This window comes from Drosophila melanogaster, chromosome X (genome assembly GCF_000001215.4).
Source record: "Drosophila melanogaster chromosome X".
Lineage (NCBI taxonomy): Eukaryota > Metazoa > Arthropoda > Insecta > Diptera > Drosophilidae > Drosophila > Drosophila melanogaster.
The window spans coordinates 5,682,861-5,698,301 of NC_004354.4; the positions used below are offsets into that span (position 1 = coordinate 5,682,861).

The 15,441-nt window shown below is 47.4% G+C and overlaps 4 protein-coding genes, 1 long non-coding RNA gene and 1 other non-coding gene across 9 annotated transcripts; 3 read left to right on the forward strand and 3 right to left on the reverse strand.

Moving 5' to 3' along the window:
- The first annotated feature begins 379 nt into the window (after positions 1–379).
- Positions 380–1,596, forward strand: CG42449 (uncharacterized protein). 2 transcript variants are annotated; one of them, NM_132016.3, is made up of 2 exons: positions 380–1,242; positions 1,314–1,596. In NM_132016.3, exons 1-2 carry the CDS (start codon positions 401–403, stop codon positions 1,402–1,404), a joined length of 933 nt encoding a protein of 310 aa, NP_572244.1. In that variant the 5' UTR covers positions 380–400; the 3' UTR covers positions 1,405–1,596. The 2 variants fall into 2 exon arrangements, with proteins under 2 accessions (NP_572244.1, NP_001162677.1); NM_001169206.2 differs by having other exon boundaries at positions 380–1,596.
- A 796-nt stretch (positions 1,597–2,392) lies between these two features.
- Positions 2,393–6,613, reverse strand: PGAP1 (Post-GPI attachment to proteins 1). The gene is made up of 10 exons (NM_132017.2): positions 6,401–6,613; positions 5,606–6,337; positions 5,362–5,544; positions 5,065–5,309; positions 4,588–5,010; positions 4,401–4,526; positions 4,139–4,332; positions 3,445–4,078; positions 3,281–3,376; positions 2,393–3,220 (listed from the first exon to the last, which is right to left on the reverse strand). Exons 1-10 carry the CDS (start codon positions 6,539–6,541, stop codon positions 3,052–3,054), a joined length of 2,943 nt encoding a protein of 980 aa, NP_572245.1. The 5' UTR covers positions 6,542–6,613; the 3' UTR covers positions 2,393–3,051.
- Positions 6,614–6,991: 378 nt separating this feature from the next.
- Positions 6,992–8,312, reverse strand: asRNA:CR45525 (antisense RNA:CR45525). The gene has a single exon (NR_123802.1).
- Positions 7,142–10,224, forward strand: cv (crossveinless). 3 transcript variants are annotated; one of them, NM_080525.3, is made up of 5 exons: positions 7,142–7,297; positions 7,458–8,128; positions 9,032–9,244; positions 9,305–9,449; positions 9,517–10,224. In NM_080525.3, the coding sequence occupies exons 2-5, from the start codon at positions 7,909–7,911 to the stop codon at positions 9,710–9,712; spliced, it is 774 nt and encodes a 257-aa protein (NP_536786.1). In that variant the 5' UTR covers positions 7,142–7,297; positions 7,458–7,908; the 3' UTR covers positions 9,713–10,224. The 3 variants fall into 3 exon arrangements, with proteins under 3 accessions (NP_536786.1, NP_001284903.1, NP_001284902.1); NM_001297974.1 differs by having other exon boundaries at positions 7,142–8,128; positions 9,517–9,913; NM_001297973.1 differs by lacking the exon at positions 7,142–7,297 and having other exon boundaries at positions 7,576–8,128; positions 9,517–9,913.
- On the reverse strand, positions 10,085–12,345 carry CG3149 (uncharacterized protein). The gene is made up of 4 exons (NM_132018.3): positions 12,146–12,345; positions 11,832–12,046; positions 10,501–11,758; positions 10,085–10,431 (listed from the first exon to the last, which is right to left on the reverse strand). The coding sequence occupies exons 1-4, from the start codon at positions 12,203–12,205 to the stop codon at positions 10,294–10,296; spliced, it is 1,671 nt and encodes a 556-aa protein (NP_572246.1). The 5' UTR covers positions 12,206–12,345; the 3' UTR covers positions 10,085–10,293.
- A 1,917-nt stretch (positions 12,346–14,262) lies between these two features.
- On the forward strand, positions 14,263–14,800 carry lncRNA:CR42794 (long non-coding RNA:CR42794). The gene is made up of 2 exons (NR_123803.1): positions 14,263–14,364; positions 14,428–14,800. It is a non-coding gene; the product is annotated as a long non-coding RNA:CR42794 (long non-coding RNA).
- Positions 14,801–15,441: the final 641 nt, after the last annotated feature.

The following is a 15,441-nucleotide window of genomic DNA, read 5'->3' on the forward strand; positions in this document are numbered from 1 at the left end:
CTCGCGTTTTCATTTTCATTTGCGGACCATTTACTTTGGTAATCCAGTATAAGTATGTGATGCAATTGTTGGCCATAAATGGCGCACGCTTCCTAGGCACACTGAAATGCGTGAACAGCGATTGGATTCGAACTGAACCAGTTGGCCAAATGCCAATGCCGATTGCTCCTCGGCTGTGCAGCTCTGCAGAGGCAGCTCTTGAGGCGTCCATGACGCTTCCGGTCAGCGGGCCCAGGTCCATGTCCATGTCCAGCCGTCCGATCTAGTCCGGTTGCAGCCAATTGTTAACCCAATTCACGAACGGAGTTCGGGGATCAGATCTTCGATGGGAGTATATAAGCTCCGCTATCGTTTAACTTCGCAGACACAAATCGCGCACAGCAGCTCCAGTTAAGTCATAATGGCCAGATATCAGAGTAGCCTTAGCCTCGGAATCCTTGTGGTCCTGCTAATCGATCAGCTGGCCAACGCCCAGTTCGTTCCGGGCCCAATCTCTGGACCAATTCCCCGCCAGCAGAGATCGCTCTTTGGGTCCGGTCCGCCGCCCGGTTGGAGTAGCGGTGGCCTCAGTCACGGCTGGAATAGTCCCAGCTTTGAGTTTAGCCCGCTGCCGCCATCGCACAGTTCGCATGTGACCAAGGACGAGTTGCTGGCCCTGCTAGCCGCCTGGAAGGATGTGGCCAAGCCGACGACTCCGGCACCGGAGCCAGAGCCCGAGGAGCCCGAACCCGAGCCGGAGGCCACAACGCCAGCGCCGCCAGAGGATGTGGACGAACCGGAACCGGAGCCCGAGGCACCGGCACCGGCACCGGCACCAGAGGCGCCAGCTGGTCCACCACCCGGCGTTCCCGTCACCGTCTCCCTGCCCGCCCTGGTGCCCATTCAATTGGCGGCCATGTGGCAACAGCCGGCGCTGGGAGCAGCGGCCGGCGGACTGGGTCCTCTAAATCTGGGCGGCCTGGGTCTGGGCGGTGGCATTGCATTGAACACGCTCGGCGGCGGTGCGGTAGCAGCCGGAGGAGCTATAGCGGCCGGAGGCGGTGGAGCGGCGGCCGCCGGAGCAGCAGCAGCAGCGTCACGTTCCGGAGTGGCACGCCCTCGAGCCCGGGCCAGGATCGGAGGACGTGCGTCCAATGCCCAGCAGCCCGCCATACGTTTCCCGGTGGCCAATCCGCGCAGCTTCACCTCGAACAACTATGTGGCGCCCAGGCCGCGTTATTATCGCGATACGGAGCCCATGCGGTAATTGTGCACTGATTTCCAGCCAAAATTCAATTCCAGTTGGATCTAATGATGTCATTCTCAACTTGCAGCGTCAACGTAATGGCACCACCGCCGCCGTCGCCCTACCAAATGGCCAATATCCAGGGTCCCGTTCAGCTGGTGCCCGCCTACTGGCAATAGGCCCATTATTCAGCTACCAAGTCTTACAAGTCGTACTGCCACTTCTCTCTAAGCTAAACTGTACAAAGTTATATGTTATAGTAATACGCGCCAGTGCATATAGAATATAGAATGCCATGGCCTGTTAACAAGTCGTATGTATGTATGTTTTTTTTTTTTTGATTATACCAATAAAATATTTTAACAAACTATATTTCAAATGGCATTTGATTTTGCGGTGTAGTGATATCATTAATTTGTTTCCAAGTTTAAGACATCTTTAAGCCGCCTTTTAAGCTACCGATCATAATTGCATATATGATTATAATTATTAACTAGTTTCAACTGCGAGCTGTGCAATATCAACAAATAGTTAAGCTAATTAAAGAGCACGCACAAAATATGATACGATCCATACGCCAAATGTTGCACAACCATCAAAAAGTTGTTAACTGACTTTGGCAAACTGTTTGGCTCCATTAAGGATTTGGTTGAGCTGAGTGAGCTACTTAAGCCGCTATTGAAATGGCCACTTTTTGCCGATATTAACATATGTACATTGCTCGGCGAACTGCCATTTGGTTATATCACAAGTGGCACGAATATTGACCACTTTCGTCACACGTTGGATGACAGATGTCGGCATGAATATATGGAATATATGTACATATGAGCTGGTGTCCACATCCTTATCGGGACATCGTGTTTGGTCAGTGAACAAAAAGCCCGCTCCGAACGACTCCCGTGGGCACTGTTGACTTGCCACTGCAATGGAATGGCTCACCCAGTTTGCGTGGTGCTGGTGTGGGGTTGTGAACATGATGCACCGACTGATCCAGATATCCACGATGCGCAAATAAGACATTAAATTGATGGTGTTGATCGAACGCAACCAGATCCACATTCAATCGGCATCCAGTTGGGTCGATCGATGAATCCGCACTTCAACGCCCAGCTAAACTGGTCAGCAAATTGGCAATTGCTCGTTTTTGGTAGTTATAAAATTGGTATAAAATTGTATTTTAATGGTGAAACAAGGGACTCACTAAATAATAAAATAAGAATAACACTTGGAAAACATTTACAACATTTATACAAAAGTTAGTTTGGGATGAAAGTCGGTTTGTGTCATATGGCAGCTACATTAGGTCGTTGATCCATTTGTAAGACGAAAGAAACAGAGTGATTAATACAAATTTATATTGTCTTCGCTTACAAAGGATTTAACTAAGCAAAAATCAATAGAATATTAAGTAAATAATTTCGGAGGGACTAAAGTACTAAGATCTAAGGTCTTTGGCTAAAACAAAAAAAACCACAAAATGGCTGGCGAGTGTCGCTGCTGCTAATGGGCATTAAAATTTTCACACATTTCCCTCAAATGGAGAACTACGTGCCAGCCACCCGAGATGGCGAGCCAATCGCCAATCGAATGCAGCAGACAGCAGGCGTAAAAACAATTAATACATATAACGTGCGATCGGGGCAAATCGAGATCAACGCCCAGCCGAGCTCAGTTTGGACTTCCCGCTGGTGGAGATCCAGATCTGGGCTTATTTGCCTCGCTATTTGCTTGGTTTACATAAGCGACACTCTCTCTCTAATCGAAGTGCATTAACTAACGCAGCAATAAATAACAAATTAACACATGGAGAACCATAACTGAAACTAGACTCGTGACACACGACCCCATAGGATCCAGAGACTTTGGTGGGCAGACAGCAGGGCGAAGGCCCCGGCAATCACATAGGTCAGCCTGTAGATGGCCGCCTGGCAGTACAGTAAAACCACGCCGGCCAGAATGTAGAATGCAATCGATAGCATCCAGTATCCCTGACTGCAAAGCATTTAGCATTTTAAAGATAATATAATATAGTAATGAAAATTTTTCAATTACCATTTCTGTGGAGCTCGCAGCTGGAGAAGCAAACTCAGTGAGGCCAAAACTACGATGCTGGGATACAAGCTCGGATCCGGCAGGTTAATGCCATGCCTGAAGAAAAAAAAAACAGAGCGGAAATTCAGCTCAAGATTATCTTCGAAAGGTTAGAAAATAATTACCGGCGACTGCGCAACCAAGCCAAACTGCTTGGAGCATTGAGCAGCAGTTGCACGAATAGCATCAGCAGCAGTGTGACATGAAAGGAGAAATTCTGCAGGCCAACACAAGCCTCCGGCTCTTCCTCCTCCTGCTGCTGCTGCTTCTGTTCATCGTTCTGCTTCAGCGCATTCTGTTCTTCATTCTGCTCCTCCGTTGCATCTTCCTGTTCCGTCACTGCAGAGGGCTTTCCACGCACCAAATTAGCCGCCTTCTGCCATAGGAAATCCTCCAGATAATCCTTGTAAGCATTCGAGAGCATCAGAAAGTAGAAGACAAAGGCCAGGAGAAGACCCACTCCGCTGCAAGTGCCCATGGCCGTGGCAATAGTTAGTATACCGTACGTAATGGGCAAGTGGGTCATGATCGAGATCATCACATTGGAGGTTGCCTGGGAAAGGCGCGTTATACGCAGGGCTAGGCGGTAGAAGGCGTTGCCATAGAGCGTCAGGGCCAACCAAGTGCCCAGCGTGGCCAGCAGGGACAAGGCAATGGCCGCACAGTGGATAACAATGGACACATTGATGCTGTAGTCCAATGGCTCTGGCTCCGGAAACACACGGCTGCTGATGATGAGCTTCTTTAGGAGGCGACATGCTGAAAATGCATTAAATATGGATTAATATGAGTATGCTAAATACAGTGGTGCAAACAAACCTGTGACAATATAGAGCGATGTATACTGCAGGTAACCCACATAAGGACGCAGGCTACGAAATGTGCCCACGTCGTAAAAGGTCTCAACTTGTTTTCTCAGCACAATCAGCAACACGCAGACCAGGTGCGCCGGCAACCAGCCGTAGAATTCCAGAACAAGCCGAGATAGTGCCGATGAATAGGAGTACTCATAGCTGGAAGAGCACATAAATCAGAGTGAGATGGGTTTACACTACTGAACTAAGTGTGAGATGAAAGTTACCTGATTCGATAGCGGCAGGTTGGATCTAGATATAGCTCCAGTGTCACAGGATTGAGCGTGGTGTTATAATGTCTGGGCACTAGTGTAGGCACATTTACATACAATTGGGGCTTCTGATCAAACGATCTGAAAAGATAAATCATACGAATTTAATACCACAAGGCGTAAAATCGTATATCAAACTGACTTGAGTGTTTGGAAACGTTCGAAGCCCGCTGCCCAGGGAACGCATATTCTCGCAGTTACCCTATACTCGGGATTAATGCACTGCAGCGGCTCCACAATCACCCGAATGCTCTGGTATGGATCCACCATCTCGGAGATGCGCACTCGATGGTGCAGCGTGCCCTGAAGAGTCTCGTTTATCAATGGCAGTTTGGCCATTGTGTACCAGCGCGGCATCTTGATGTCCGTCACCCGCTCTTTAGGATCGTAGATGTCCAGGTTGTAGCCGATTCGCTTGGCGCTCGGCGGTAGGCGAACGAGCAAATGGGTCCAGTGAACATAGGTCTTGCGCAGGTTGTGCAGATCGAGAAGAGCAATGCTGCGTGGCTCGCGATCTTCGTTGGGCAGCCACTGGACGAGGTGCATCAGGGAGGTAGCCTTTTCGCTGTGCAACAATTAATTATACAAACTATCTCAACAGACTACTCTGTTCACTTACCAATAAAGCTGTCCCGTCTTATTGTTGTCCTCTGCGGAGCATCCGAACAACCAGTCCTCGTCATCCACATTCAAGGCCTCGATGGCCGCCTTTCTATAACGCTCCTGTCGCTGCAAGCCAATCAAATCGAAGAAGGTGCCCTTGAGGCCGTTCGTGAAGTACTTATTTATCACCAGACGCCGCTCCTCGTGCCAATTTCCAGCAGCTCCGAATCGCACAGTATTCTGCTGACGCCTTCGAGGCTTCTGTAAGTATATCATTTGTATTTACTAGTGCTTAGAATACAATGCAACTTACCACAAAGGTAGACAATGCCGTCTGCAAGTTGCGCTGCTTGTTGGTGCCAAAGGCGATCGATGAGCGATCCTCGCGTACATAGGCTACACTGAAGAGAAACCTATTGATGGCCTGCATGAACTGCAAGCACCACACGGCCGACAGATGGTCACAGCTCAGACTAACTTTGGGTATAGCTGATGTCTGAAAAACAGGAATAAAAATAAATGCGAATTCAGCCGGACAAGCAGAATAATTTAACTACCATGGCATGCAGATCGTTGAACCGGGAGCTGGTGAGTCCAGGTCGCACCAGCAGATCCCTATTGCCGCCACCCGTGGAAATAAGCAACACATTGTCCAGCCGCGCCGAGCTGTCCTGACTGGCCATGCGCTGCACACTTGGTGGTCGCTGGTGCAGGCTGTCGCAGACATTTGTGGTCATCGTGGGCACTGTGGCAGTCCGCAGCTTGCTCAGCACAGCGTCCGTTTGGTCGTAGAACTCCTCCAGTTGGGTATCCAGATTGAGCACCGGCTGATCCAGCGGCGTAGATATGCTAATAATTGTATTGATGTGCTGACCAATGGCCGGATCAACTAGCACTGACTGCGCTAGCTTGCCGCCCATGGAGTGGCCAATCAACACGATGGAGGGCTGCTCCGTGCGACCCTCGTAAATCGAGAGGATGGTCCGAATGCACAGCTTCAGATAGCTTTGTTGGCGGTGCAGATAGCCACCGTACAGAGCGGACAACTCCTCGTCGTAGTCAATGGTGTAGTAGTCCAAATGTATGCCCGCATCGTTGGACATTGCCTTACGGAGGGCGACAGAGGCTAGAGAACGCACCTGTTTGTAGGAGCCGGCGTTGCCGGGCACGAAGATAACCGGAGCACCCGTCATCCGGCGCTTAAGCGGATCCAGCGGCTGTCGCAGTCCCTCGTAGTAATAATACAGCGCGTAGTTTGGATACTGGTCGCCATCCCTAACTCCCACTTTCTGCAAACCAAGTATAATCAGCGATTGGTGGGCCGATCTTTTCAAGAAGCGAATCGTACTCACCGCAAACATGGGCTCGCCGAACATGTATGTCATCCGGCAGGCATTGGGCTCCACCTCGACGTGCAAGCGGAACAGGCCGTAGATGAAGCAGCAGATGGAGCCGATCACTAGGAGAACAGCGCAGTTCCGGAACATAAACATCCTGGGCTTTTAGTTTTTCATATCTGTTTATGTCTTGTTTTGTTATCATCCATTCGATATCAGGCGATGCAAAGTTCCGCGAGTTATCGATAGCTTATCGGGTATGTACTTGTTAATGGTGTGCAAGCCGCCCATGAATAAAAGTATCGTTTAAGTTGCTTATCCATGACATGATATTGAAATTATAAACATATATACTGTAAAATGATCAGAGCTACGTACAATAACATTTAATTGTATAACACTAGCTTTTCAAAATTTTGTTGGATAAAATTTCTGTGAAACAATAGTTTACGAAAACTACGTACAAAATGCATAGAATTGCTCATAGTCCTGAGCCCTAAATACAAGAGAATATTTTAACGAGCTACTAAAATAGTTTGTAAATTGGCTTACATAAACATGAGAACAGCTATTAATGGATGAACTAAAGTTCTTTGCTCAATGCGAAAAAGTATTATGCAAAAACCGAGTAATTTGGCTTGATCAGTGTCTCGTGATTTCGAGTCGTGATTTTTTAGAACCCGTTCACTGCTGTCGCAGTTGCGCTCATCTCCAATCTCTCGATCGCCACACACTTGCACATAAACACCTATGTATCGAGCCGAATCGTGTTGTTGCTTTGCCTAGTTGATCATTCAGTTGGCGTACGCGTGCGCTGTGATCCGCCGATCTGATCTAAACCGATCCTCCAGATTCAGACGAAGTTATTTGATTCGGATACCGGAATTGTCAACAAAAGGCAGCGGCGCCGGCGTCAGTATCATTCATTCGAATTTCTAAGCTGGCTCGTAACTGTTAGTGTGTGCGTGTGAGCCAGCCTGCTTTCTGAGCGTGTGTGTGCGCTTAATTCGCGTGTGCGTGCGCATGTGTGTGCATGTTTGTGTCTAGCCTGGCTCTATTGTTGTTGTTTCAGGTGTGGGTAAGAAGCAGAAAAGACAGTTTGTGCCCTAGCAATAACAAAAACAAGGCGAGAGAGAGACATTGTCGCCGCGCAGTCGCTCCTCTGCCGCCGTCAACGTCAGTGCCGCAGCGCACAGTTCGATCCGCTCGCTAGTTGTTGCTGTTTAGTGTTCGTTGTGGTGTCGCTTGTTGTTGTTTTGATCCGTCCGGAATCGCATAGCGATAATTCATATATATATAAATATATATATATATATATATAAATTAATAGTGGTGCAAGAAGGCGAGCAAATCGAGTCAAGTCAAGTCAAATCAAATGCCCAATCTGCGTGTGCTTGTGTGCCTGTAATTGTTGTTTTGTTGTAATTGCACCCGCGCACACACTCAAACACTTAACTGCGGGAAAGAGCGCATTCCAATCCCTACACACACACGCGCACACGCACACACAGCCACCGCCGATCATGGAAATTTGGCGCTCGCTCACAGTGGGCACCATCGTGCTATTGGCCATCGTCTGCTTCTACGGCACCGTGGAGTCCTGCAACGAGGTCGTCTGCGCCTCGATCGTCTCCAAGTGCATGCTCACCCAGAGCTGCAAGTGCGAGCTGAAGAACTGCTCCTGCTGCAAGGAGTGCCTCAAATGCCTGGGCAAGAACTACGAGGAGTGCTGCAGCTGTGTGGGTAAGGAAGGTCGTCGAATCCTCGGTCAGTGGGCGTTGGGTGGTTGGAGGTTGACGGTGGACAGTGGCTGGTTGTGCACATGCATAGATATAGATTTGATCACCACTGATGATGTGATGGCCATCGCTTTGTTTTTGTTGCTGTGCGTATGTGCATGTGCGTGAGTGTGTGTGTGTGTGAGTGCGGGGGGAGCTTGCGATGTGCTAACTAGTTATCGATAACGGACTTGAGCTGACGATCGGGCCTAGCCTTAACCCTTACGTGGGACAAGGGGTCGCAGCTCTAAGCCGCTAAAAGAAACAAGTTTAGGTCCCTCAGATCGAAACAAATTTTCAGATTATTACTGCCAGAGAAAGTACACATTGTTTTACTTCAAGAACTAGACTAGCAAATTTAGATTTGTATATAATACTTAAAAATAATACTTAGATTCCAAGTTATTATAATCATCAAACAACCTTTTAATTGTGCAGTTTCTCTGTCATTTTATTATCCATTTTAGTAGTGGGCCAAAAAAAGTTTATTGATGCTGTAAATAAGTAAATAAATAATAGCCTGTAATCATTCCGATGGGGTTTTCGGGAAATGCAATTTACGTTTGGCCCACATGATGTTGTTTATAAACAAATCGAGCATGACGATGAAAACAAATATGCACACGAGATCGGAATAGGAAAAGCATGTCTTTTTTCGAGGAATACAAATAGATCATTTTAATTATCAGATGCAAAATAAATGCGTTTAAAAAAAATCGTAAATATTAGGAAGGAATGTGCATCGTGAAGACAGGCTGCCATTTCCGTTGGCAAATACTTTACGTTTTAATATGTTATTCAAAAATAACTAGCACTTGAGAACTTTTTACCCAGGTTTCCTAATAGCATCATTACCTCATTTTTCCAGAACTCTGTCCGAAGCCCAACGACACCCGCAACTCGCTGTCCAAGAAGTCCCACGTGGAGGATTTCGATGGAGTGCCGGAGCTCTTCAACGCCGTGGCCACTCCGGATGAGGGCGACAGCTTCGGATACAACTGGAACGTGTTCACGTTTCAAGTGGATTTCGACAAGTACTTGAAGGGACCCAAGCTGGAGAAGGACGGTCATTACTTCTTGAGTGAGTGTTATCCGAGAGATTGAGTTCATCAACCCTCTAACCATTTGCCATGTCGTTCAGGAACCAATGATAAGAACCTGGACGAAGCGATTCAGGAGCGTGACAACATTGTGACCGTAAACTGCACGGTTATATATCTGGATCAGTGCGTGTCGTGGAACAAGTGCCGCACCAGCTGCCAGACGACAGGCGCCAGCAGTACGAGGTTGGCAACATGATCTTCCATATATAATACAGATGATGTGTAATAACAGATATACTCTACTTGATAGATGGTTCCACGACGGCTGCTGCGAATGTGTGGGATCCACGTGCATCAACTACGGCGTAAACGAGAGCCGCTGTAGAAAGTGCCCGGAGTCAAAGGGCGAACTGGGCGACGAGCTGGACGATCCCATGGAGGAGGAGATGCAGGACTTCGGGGAGAGCATGGGTCCGTTCGATGGACCCGTGAACAACAACTACTGAGCGCGGTGCGATCAGGATGCCATTCAAGGATTCAAGAAACAGAACAAAACAGAAGCCCACATCTAACAAATTTAGCTACTCAATTCAGTGACATTATTATTATTATTATGTAGTACGAAGTAATATTTGTATAGCACTATTATTATTATTTTTATTTACAACAAATGATTAGGCGCTTTGAATTGTTTTACTTATGAACCGGCCAAGATATATATATATATATATATTATATTACACATTTTTTTTTGGACTAAAAAATTTATTTTTTGTCAATGTTTTTGAGAGTTTTGATATTCTGGGGCGGGGTAAAGTGCAATTACTTAGTTGACCACACTTTGCTAACTTCTTCTTGTAAATAAAAATTTCATATGTAAACAGTAATCGTTGTCTTTTAATGCATGTCTTAAGGTTAAATAAGCAATCAAGGCTCTACAAACACTCAATAAGTACATAACTTAATTTTGGAATTAATTTACAAATGTCAACTATGTATAAATATGCCATTATTACTCAAACTGTGCGTTTCATTGCGGTTCATCGGTGCGAGGGAAGCGAGGATAACAATTCCAACAGCATGGTCCCTATTCGATCTTGATGCGGCGACCATATCGCCAGGCCAGTCGCACCAGATCTCGATGAGCCAACGCCCAGGACAGAAGGCAGGCGAGCCCAGCCAGGACACCCACGCCCAGATGTGTGGCAAGGTCAGAACTTTGGTACTGTAAAAAGTTGCAAGAGAAATTCATTGTACATCGCACTCCCGACGAGAAACACCATCCAGGACTTACCCAATAACAGACGATGCCGGCCAGGAAGAGCGTGCATCCAAAGAGTTTTCCCGGCCAGAGGCCCAGCAACGGATCCAGCGACAGGGGCCGATACTGATGCCTGATGTAGTAGGTGCTGTACAGAATCCTGCTCAGCATATTAATGCAGTTGGCGAAGATGAAGCCCACCGGACCAAAGATCCCCGTCAAAATGTAGGAGAGCACCAGGAAGCTGACCGAAAAGATGGCCATCAGATAGTTGTACTTGTCGATATCTCGACTTGTGTTCGTGGCGAACATATAGCCCTCGCTGATCCCGTTCACCGCCAGCAGATAGATCGCAAGGCAGTGCCACTGCAAGAGGCTCTGCGGCAATCCGCCAGCCACGAAATCAGGACCGCCGTAAAGCAGCAGCACTGGGTACGAGTAGCTCTGTCCAAAGGTGAAGGCGATCAGGCCAATGGAGCTCACACCCAAGAGCAGATTATTCAGGACACTGCTCGCCTGACGGACGCGCTCCTGCGGCTGCTTGGCCAGCTTGATGTCCCGGGATAGCGTCTGCGTGAAGTAAAAGTACGAACTGTCCTCGATGGGTCGGAAGATGAAGCGGGCCGCCATGCTGCCCAAATTGTTGACCACATCGTAGGTGGCCTGCTCCCCGAAGCTCAGCACCGGCGACACGGACATCACGTACTTCTCGCCCTCGGTGAGGATTTGCTTCAGCACGCCCTGCTTCACAAAGCTGAGGGTTAGCGTTTGCAGTTCCCGGTTGAAATGCTTTCCATTTGGATTGAACATCACGCCGGGCAGGAAGTCGCTCAGCTGCTTGAAGGGGAAGTCATCCATGTGCTCGTACAGTGAGACCTGCCAGGCTTTTGGAGCCACTGGTTTCTTTTTCGCCTGCTGGGTCACGAAATCCTTGAAGCCCTTCAGATAGAAGTAAAAGAAGCCATATTGGCCCAGGACAATGGTCACTGCGCTGGATAGTTGGGCAATCGCAAATGCATTGATTGCCGCACTGCGATCACCGGTGACAATCCACAGGAAGATGGCCGAGCGCACCAGGATGTGCAGCGTATTCAGCAGGATCTTAAGCTTGACAAAGCAAAAGACCTGGGCGACAAACACCGCGGACTCGGCCATCAATTCCAGGACGCAGGAAAAGGCCACGGCATAGCAGGCGAACTCGTATTGCGAGGCGTAGATGGCGTCCACCGCCGACAGCCAGTTTAGCCAAATGTATAGGCAAGGAGCACACAAAACAGCGCAAATGGGAACCCTGAAGTGAATCGGGAAAAGTGTTATGATGTAGGAAAGAGATCCACTGTCAGGAGCTGGGGCGAATTACTTACGTGAGCCACATCTGGTTGATCAGCTGCGCCCAGGAGCAGCGATCGCCCTGCTGGGCATTGGCGCTCAGGGCCGCCCGGTTGATGGCCTCGCGGGAGAGGAAGAGCAGGGTGCTCTCCAGAAGCAGCAGTCGGACATTCATAATGCCCAACACCTCGCGGCCCACATGTCGCACGATGTACGCGTTGATGCCGAAAGTGAGGATGCGGCACAGTATCTACGGGGCGATAAGATCACGACAGCGGTGCGGATGAGTAATACAATTCCGAGGCACTAGGCACAGACACAAAATAGATTCCCAGTGCGCTGGGCTCACCTGAAAGATGATGCTGAAGCCGGCGCCCAGCAGGCTGCTCTCGAGCACATTGCGCGCCATCTGACCCCGTTGGTCGGGCTCCTCCAAGCAGTCTCAAGATGCCACCGCGTCCGAATGGCAAAATCAGTTAAAAACACAGCCCAATTTGTTGGGCAAAACAACTCAAAATGTTCTCTCACATCTGGATTTTGTTGACTATCGATATTGGCCAGGTGCGGATAACCAGCTGTTTTGCTATCGCCTTTCGATCGCCATTTGCGGCAACGCTTATCGATAAGTGGTCATTTGAATTCTGCGGTTGCATCGCACCTACAGTTAAATTGACCAAGAAACCCAAGATCCAGAAAATATCTTAACTTTAATTGAATTATATGCAATGGCATATGAATATGCTACTCTTATTGTTATTATTTTGATAGTGGGTAACTCTTTATAAGTAATAAGGCGAAAAATTCCCTCCATTTAGGCTTTAAATCACCAACAATTAGTTCAAAAGTTGAGTTATTTAATAATATTTGTTGTGACTCTTTCTTGAGACTTTTTCAATCCGGGGTCGAGTTTTAACAATTTTTTTTTGCGTAATTCCCACAGTAATGAAGCTTTTAAGCCGGGACCCGGGCGGTGGCGCCTTGATGAGACTTGGAGACCTGGAGACTTGGAGACTGACGCCAGCAGAGCAGTAAGATTTGCTAGAGATCAAATCTTGACATGGGAGTCACGCGAAAAATTACATACATAGACCACAAGCAAAAAAAAACATCAACAACTACAATCACAAGCAGGGGAAAACAATGCCAACAGCACGGATGACGGACAGACGAGCAATGATGTTGTTCCAGTCGCTTGGAGTCGCCTAGCCGCAGATACAAAGATACGAAGATACAGTATCTGAGTGCCGCGTTGTGTGTGAGTGTCTGTGTGTGTGTCGAGACGGACGACTAACGCACGATTTTGTTGGATCGCTTGGATCGGTGGGATCTCTGGGACCTGGCTCCCATTTGGTCCCTGGCGACCGGCGCCACTGTCTGCCATTCAGGCTCCTAGAGGGGAGCGCGTGACACGGCCCAAGGATCTCACGATGCGATAGTTTTGAGTTTTGTGATCATAAGTTAGGTACCAACCTTATAAACTTAATTTGGTGCAAGTTTTGTCATGTAAACTGAGTTTGATAGCTAAGTGCCATTGCTCATTCGCATTATCATATCATACCACATATCATATTATATACGATCTAATACATTTTGTGCCCACCTCTAGTGGTTACCGCAGCCAGGTAATCAGATAAAAATATATTATGACGTACCAGACCGACTTTTCATTGTTAATTGAGCGGCAGAAACGTAAACGTAAACCTTTCCCGGAGCCCGGCCCTGAATGATTGAGATTGAGACGTGCTTGATATCTGTTGGCATCGCAGCGGCAGCGCCGACGATACACTGAAAAAAAAAACACACGAACTTTCTACGGCACCCCTGTCATGGATCTTGAGAAACTGCGACAAAACAAAAGTATCTCACAGATGCGAATGCATTTCATAAACTATAAGCTTGTTGTTGCCTTTAACATACATGCCGTAGTTTTTTCCAGTGTAGATGCGATGCTGCGTCTTCGCCGGCGTCGTTGTTGTTGCAGTTGTTTTTGTTGTCTGGCGTCTGTTGGCTGTCTCTCTTATCTTGTATCTCTATCGCCATCTCACTCGCTCTCCCTCGACGCTTTTTTCGTTGCCTTATCTGCGGTTCGTGTGTGTGAGTGCACGCACTGAAAGAAACAATCTAGTGGTTCAATGAGATGTGTTGATGTTTTGATATCTTGAGATGCATTTAATGAAATACAAAATCCTCAAATCGAAAGATGAGCAATACTATTACTACTTTATAGTCCAGAAGAATTATAGTTTCAATCGTAGTAATAATTATATTCATTTGGTGTACAAAGGCACCCCTCTTTTCGCCCAGTGTACAGCTGAATGTTGCTGCCACGCTCCAGACGTGTCGCCGCAATTTGCAGCCAAACGCCGGCGACATCGGCTTGGCGCCTAAAATCAAACGGGGGCCGAACGAAACGAAAAATTTTAAAAATAACGTGCAACAACGTCGGCGGCTAATAATGTGATTTGTTTCGTGCTCGGCGGGGGGAAGCGGGAAGGTGGGGCTTGGTGGAGCAGGAGCGGATGCAGAAGGAGCGTTCACTGTCTGCGCCGCATCCTCGCGGCGTCTTTAGTATGTGATAATTTTCAACAATTTACTCCCCTTTGGTTTTATTTTTTCTTGGTTTGTTTTCAGCCCCGCCGGCAATTGTGCGCATTTAACGGTGTGTCCTTGGCGGAATACACCGCCCCCTGATCGGTCGCCTCCATGGATGCGGACATGGGCATGGAGATGGCACATGGCAGTCCACTACGTGGAGTTGGACAGTGGCGCAGTTTCTGGAAGAAGCGCGATAAGACAGCAATTTTTGCGGATCGACGCCATAAAGCAGATATGCATGATACGATTATAATTATACGGCAAACACGCATGGCAACCGTCTGCGATGCCACAGTGAAAGCCGGCTACAGGGAACTCAGGAGCTATGAAACTAACTAAAAGGATTTCATGGGAATTTAATAATTCATAATTCTTTGGTTTAATACATTTACTATGAGCAACATTATGTATTTCTCTTTTAATTGCCTACTTTTAGGAGCGAAGCAAAACAAATAAGCGAATAATATATGAAAGTAGAGTTAATATGTTTATATCGGCAACCAAATTAGCGTTTTTATAATGATTCTTATTGGTCAAAAAACTTTCATACTCATTCCATTCCAATTCAAATTCAGAGTGCTATGACAGAGATTCAAATTGGAATTAAAAGCTATTCCTTTTGGAAAAAGGCTTCACTTTGAAGAGTAAAATTTTGATTTCGAACATGATGTTACCAAAAACGGTTTCTGTAGACCAATGCTGTTAACCAAAATGGTTAACAGAATGAATTTCTAGTTGAAATATAAATAAAAGGAAAGCAAAGAAAGCCTCCAGCTAATGGGTTTTGGGCTATCCAAACACTTTTTGGCCAGCTGATTGGCCAAGGACACATGCGCTTTATTTTCACTGTTAACGCGAAGAGCGCTCTGTATTGGCCAAGCCAACTTCGACATCGAACCGGGCTCGAACCGGTTGCAAGAGATCAAGCCAGTGCTGAGCAAGTGCTTCTTTCGGACCGACTTAACTGGCCAGGAATAGTAGCACTCAAATTCTTGATAGAGTTAATCCTGAAATCCTGAACCCATGAAATAAATGTAGCATACTTTTTGC

What these genes read in the sequence shown, in the direction of transcription:
- cv (NM_080525.3), top strand. Translation starts at nt 7,909, where the DNA reads ATGGAAATTTGGCGCTCGCTCACAGTGGGCACCATCGTGCTATTGGCC. An exon ending in GGACGGTCATTACTTCTTGA is followed by an intron (nt 9,245 to 9,304) that starts GTGAGTGTTATC and finishes CATGTCGTTCAG; the next exon opens with GAACCAATGATAAGAACCTG. An exon ending in ACAGGCGCCAGCAGTACGAG is followed by an intron (nt 9,450 to 9,516) that starts GTTGGCAACATG and finishes TCTACTTGATAG; the next exon opens with ATGGTTCCACGACGGCTGCT.
- PGAP1 (NM_132017.2), bottom strand. Translation starts at nt 6,541, where the DNA reads ATGTTTATGTTCCGGAACTGCGCTGTTCTCCTAGTGATCGGCTCCATC. An exon ending in TCGGCGAGCCCATGTTTGCG is followed by an intron (nt 6,338 to 6,400) that starts GTGAGTACGATT and finishes CTTGGTTTGCAG; the next exon opens with AAAGTGGGAGTTAGGGATGG. An exon ending in AAGACGGGACAGCTTTATTG is followed by an intron (nt 5,011 to 5,064) that starts GTAAGTGAACAG and finishes ATTGTTGCACAG; the next exon opens with CGAAAAGGCTACCTCCCTGA.
- CG42449 (NM_132016.3), top strand. Translation starts at nt 401, where the DNA reads ATGGCCAGATATCAGAGTAGCCTTAGCCTCGGAATCCTTGTGGTCCTG. An exon ending in CGCGATACGGAGCCCATGCG is followed by an intron (nt 1,243 to 1,313) that starts GTAATTGTGCAC and finishes CTCAACTTGCAG; the next exon opens with CGTCAACGTAATGGCACCAC.
- CG3149 (NM_132018.3), bottom strand. Translation starts at nt 12,205, where the DNA reads ATGGCGCGCAATGTGCTCGAGAGCAGCCTGCTGGGCGCCGGCTTCAGC. An exon ending in GCTTCAGCATCATCTTTCAG is followed by an intron (nt 12,047 to 12,145) that starts GTGAGCCCAGCG and finishes ATCGCCCCGTAG; the next exon opens with ATACTGTGCCGCATCCTCAC. An exon ending in CCGGCATCGTCTGTTATTGG is followed by an intron (nt 10,432 to 10,500) that starts GTAAGTCCTGGA and finishes AACTTTTTACAG; the next exon opens with TACCAAAGTTCTGACCTTGC.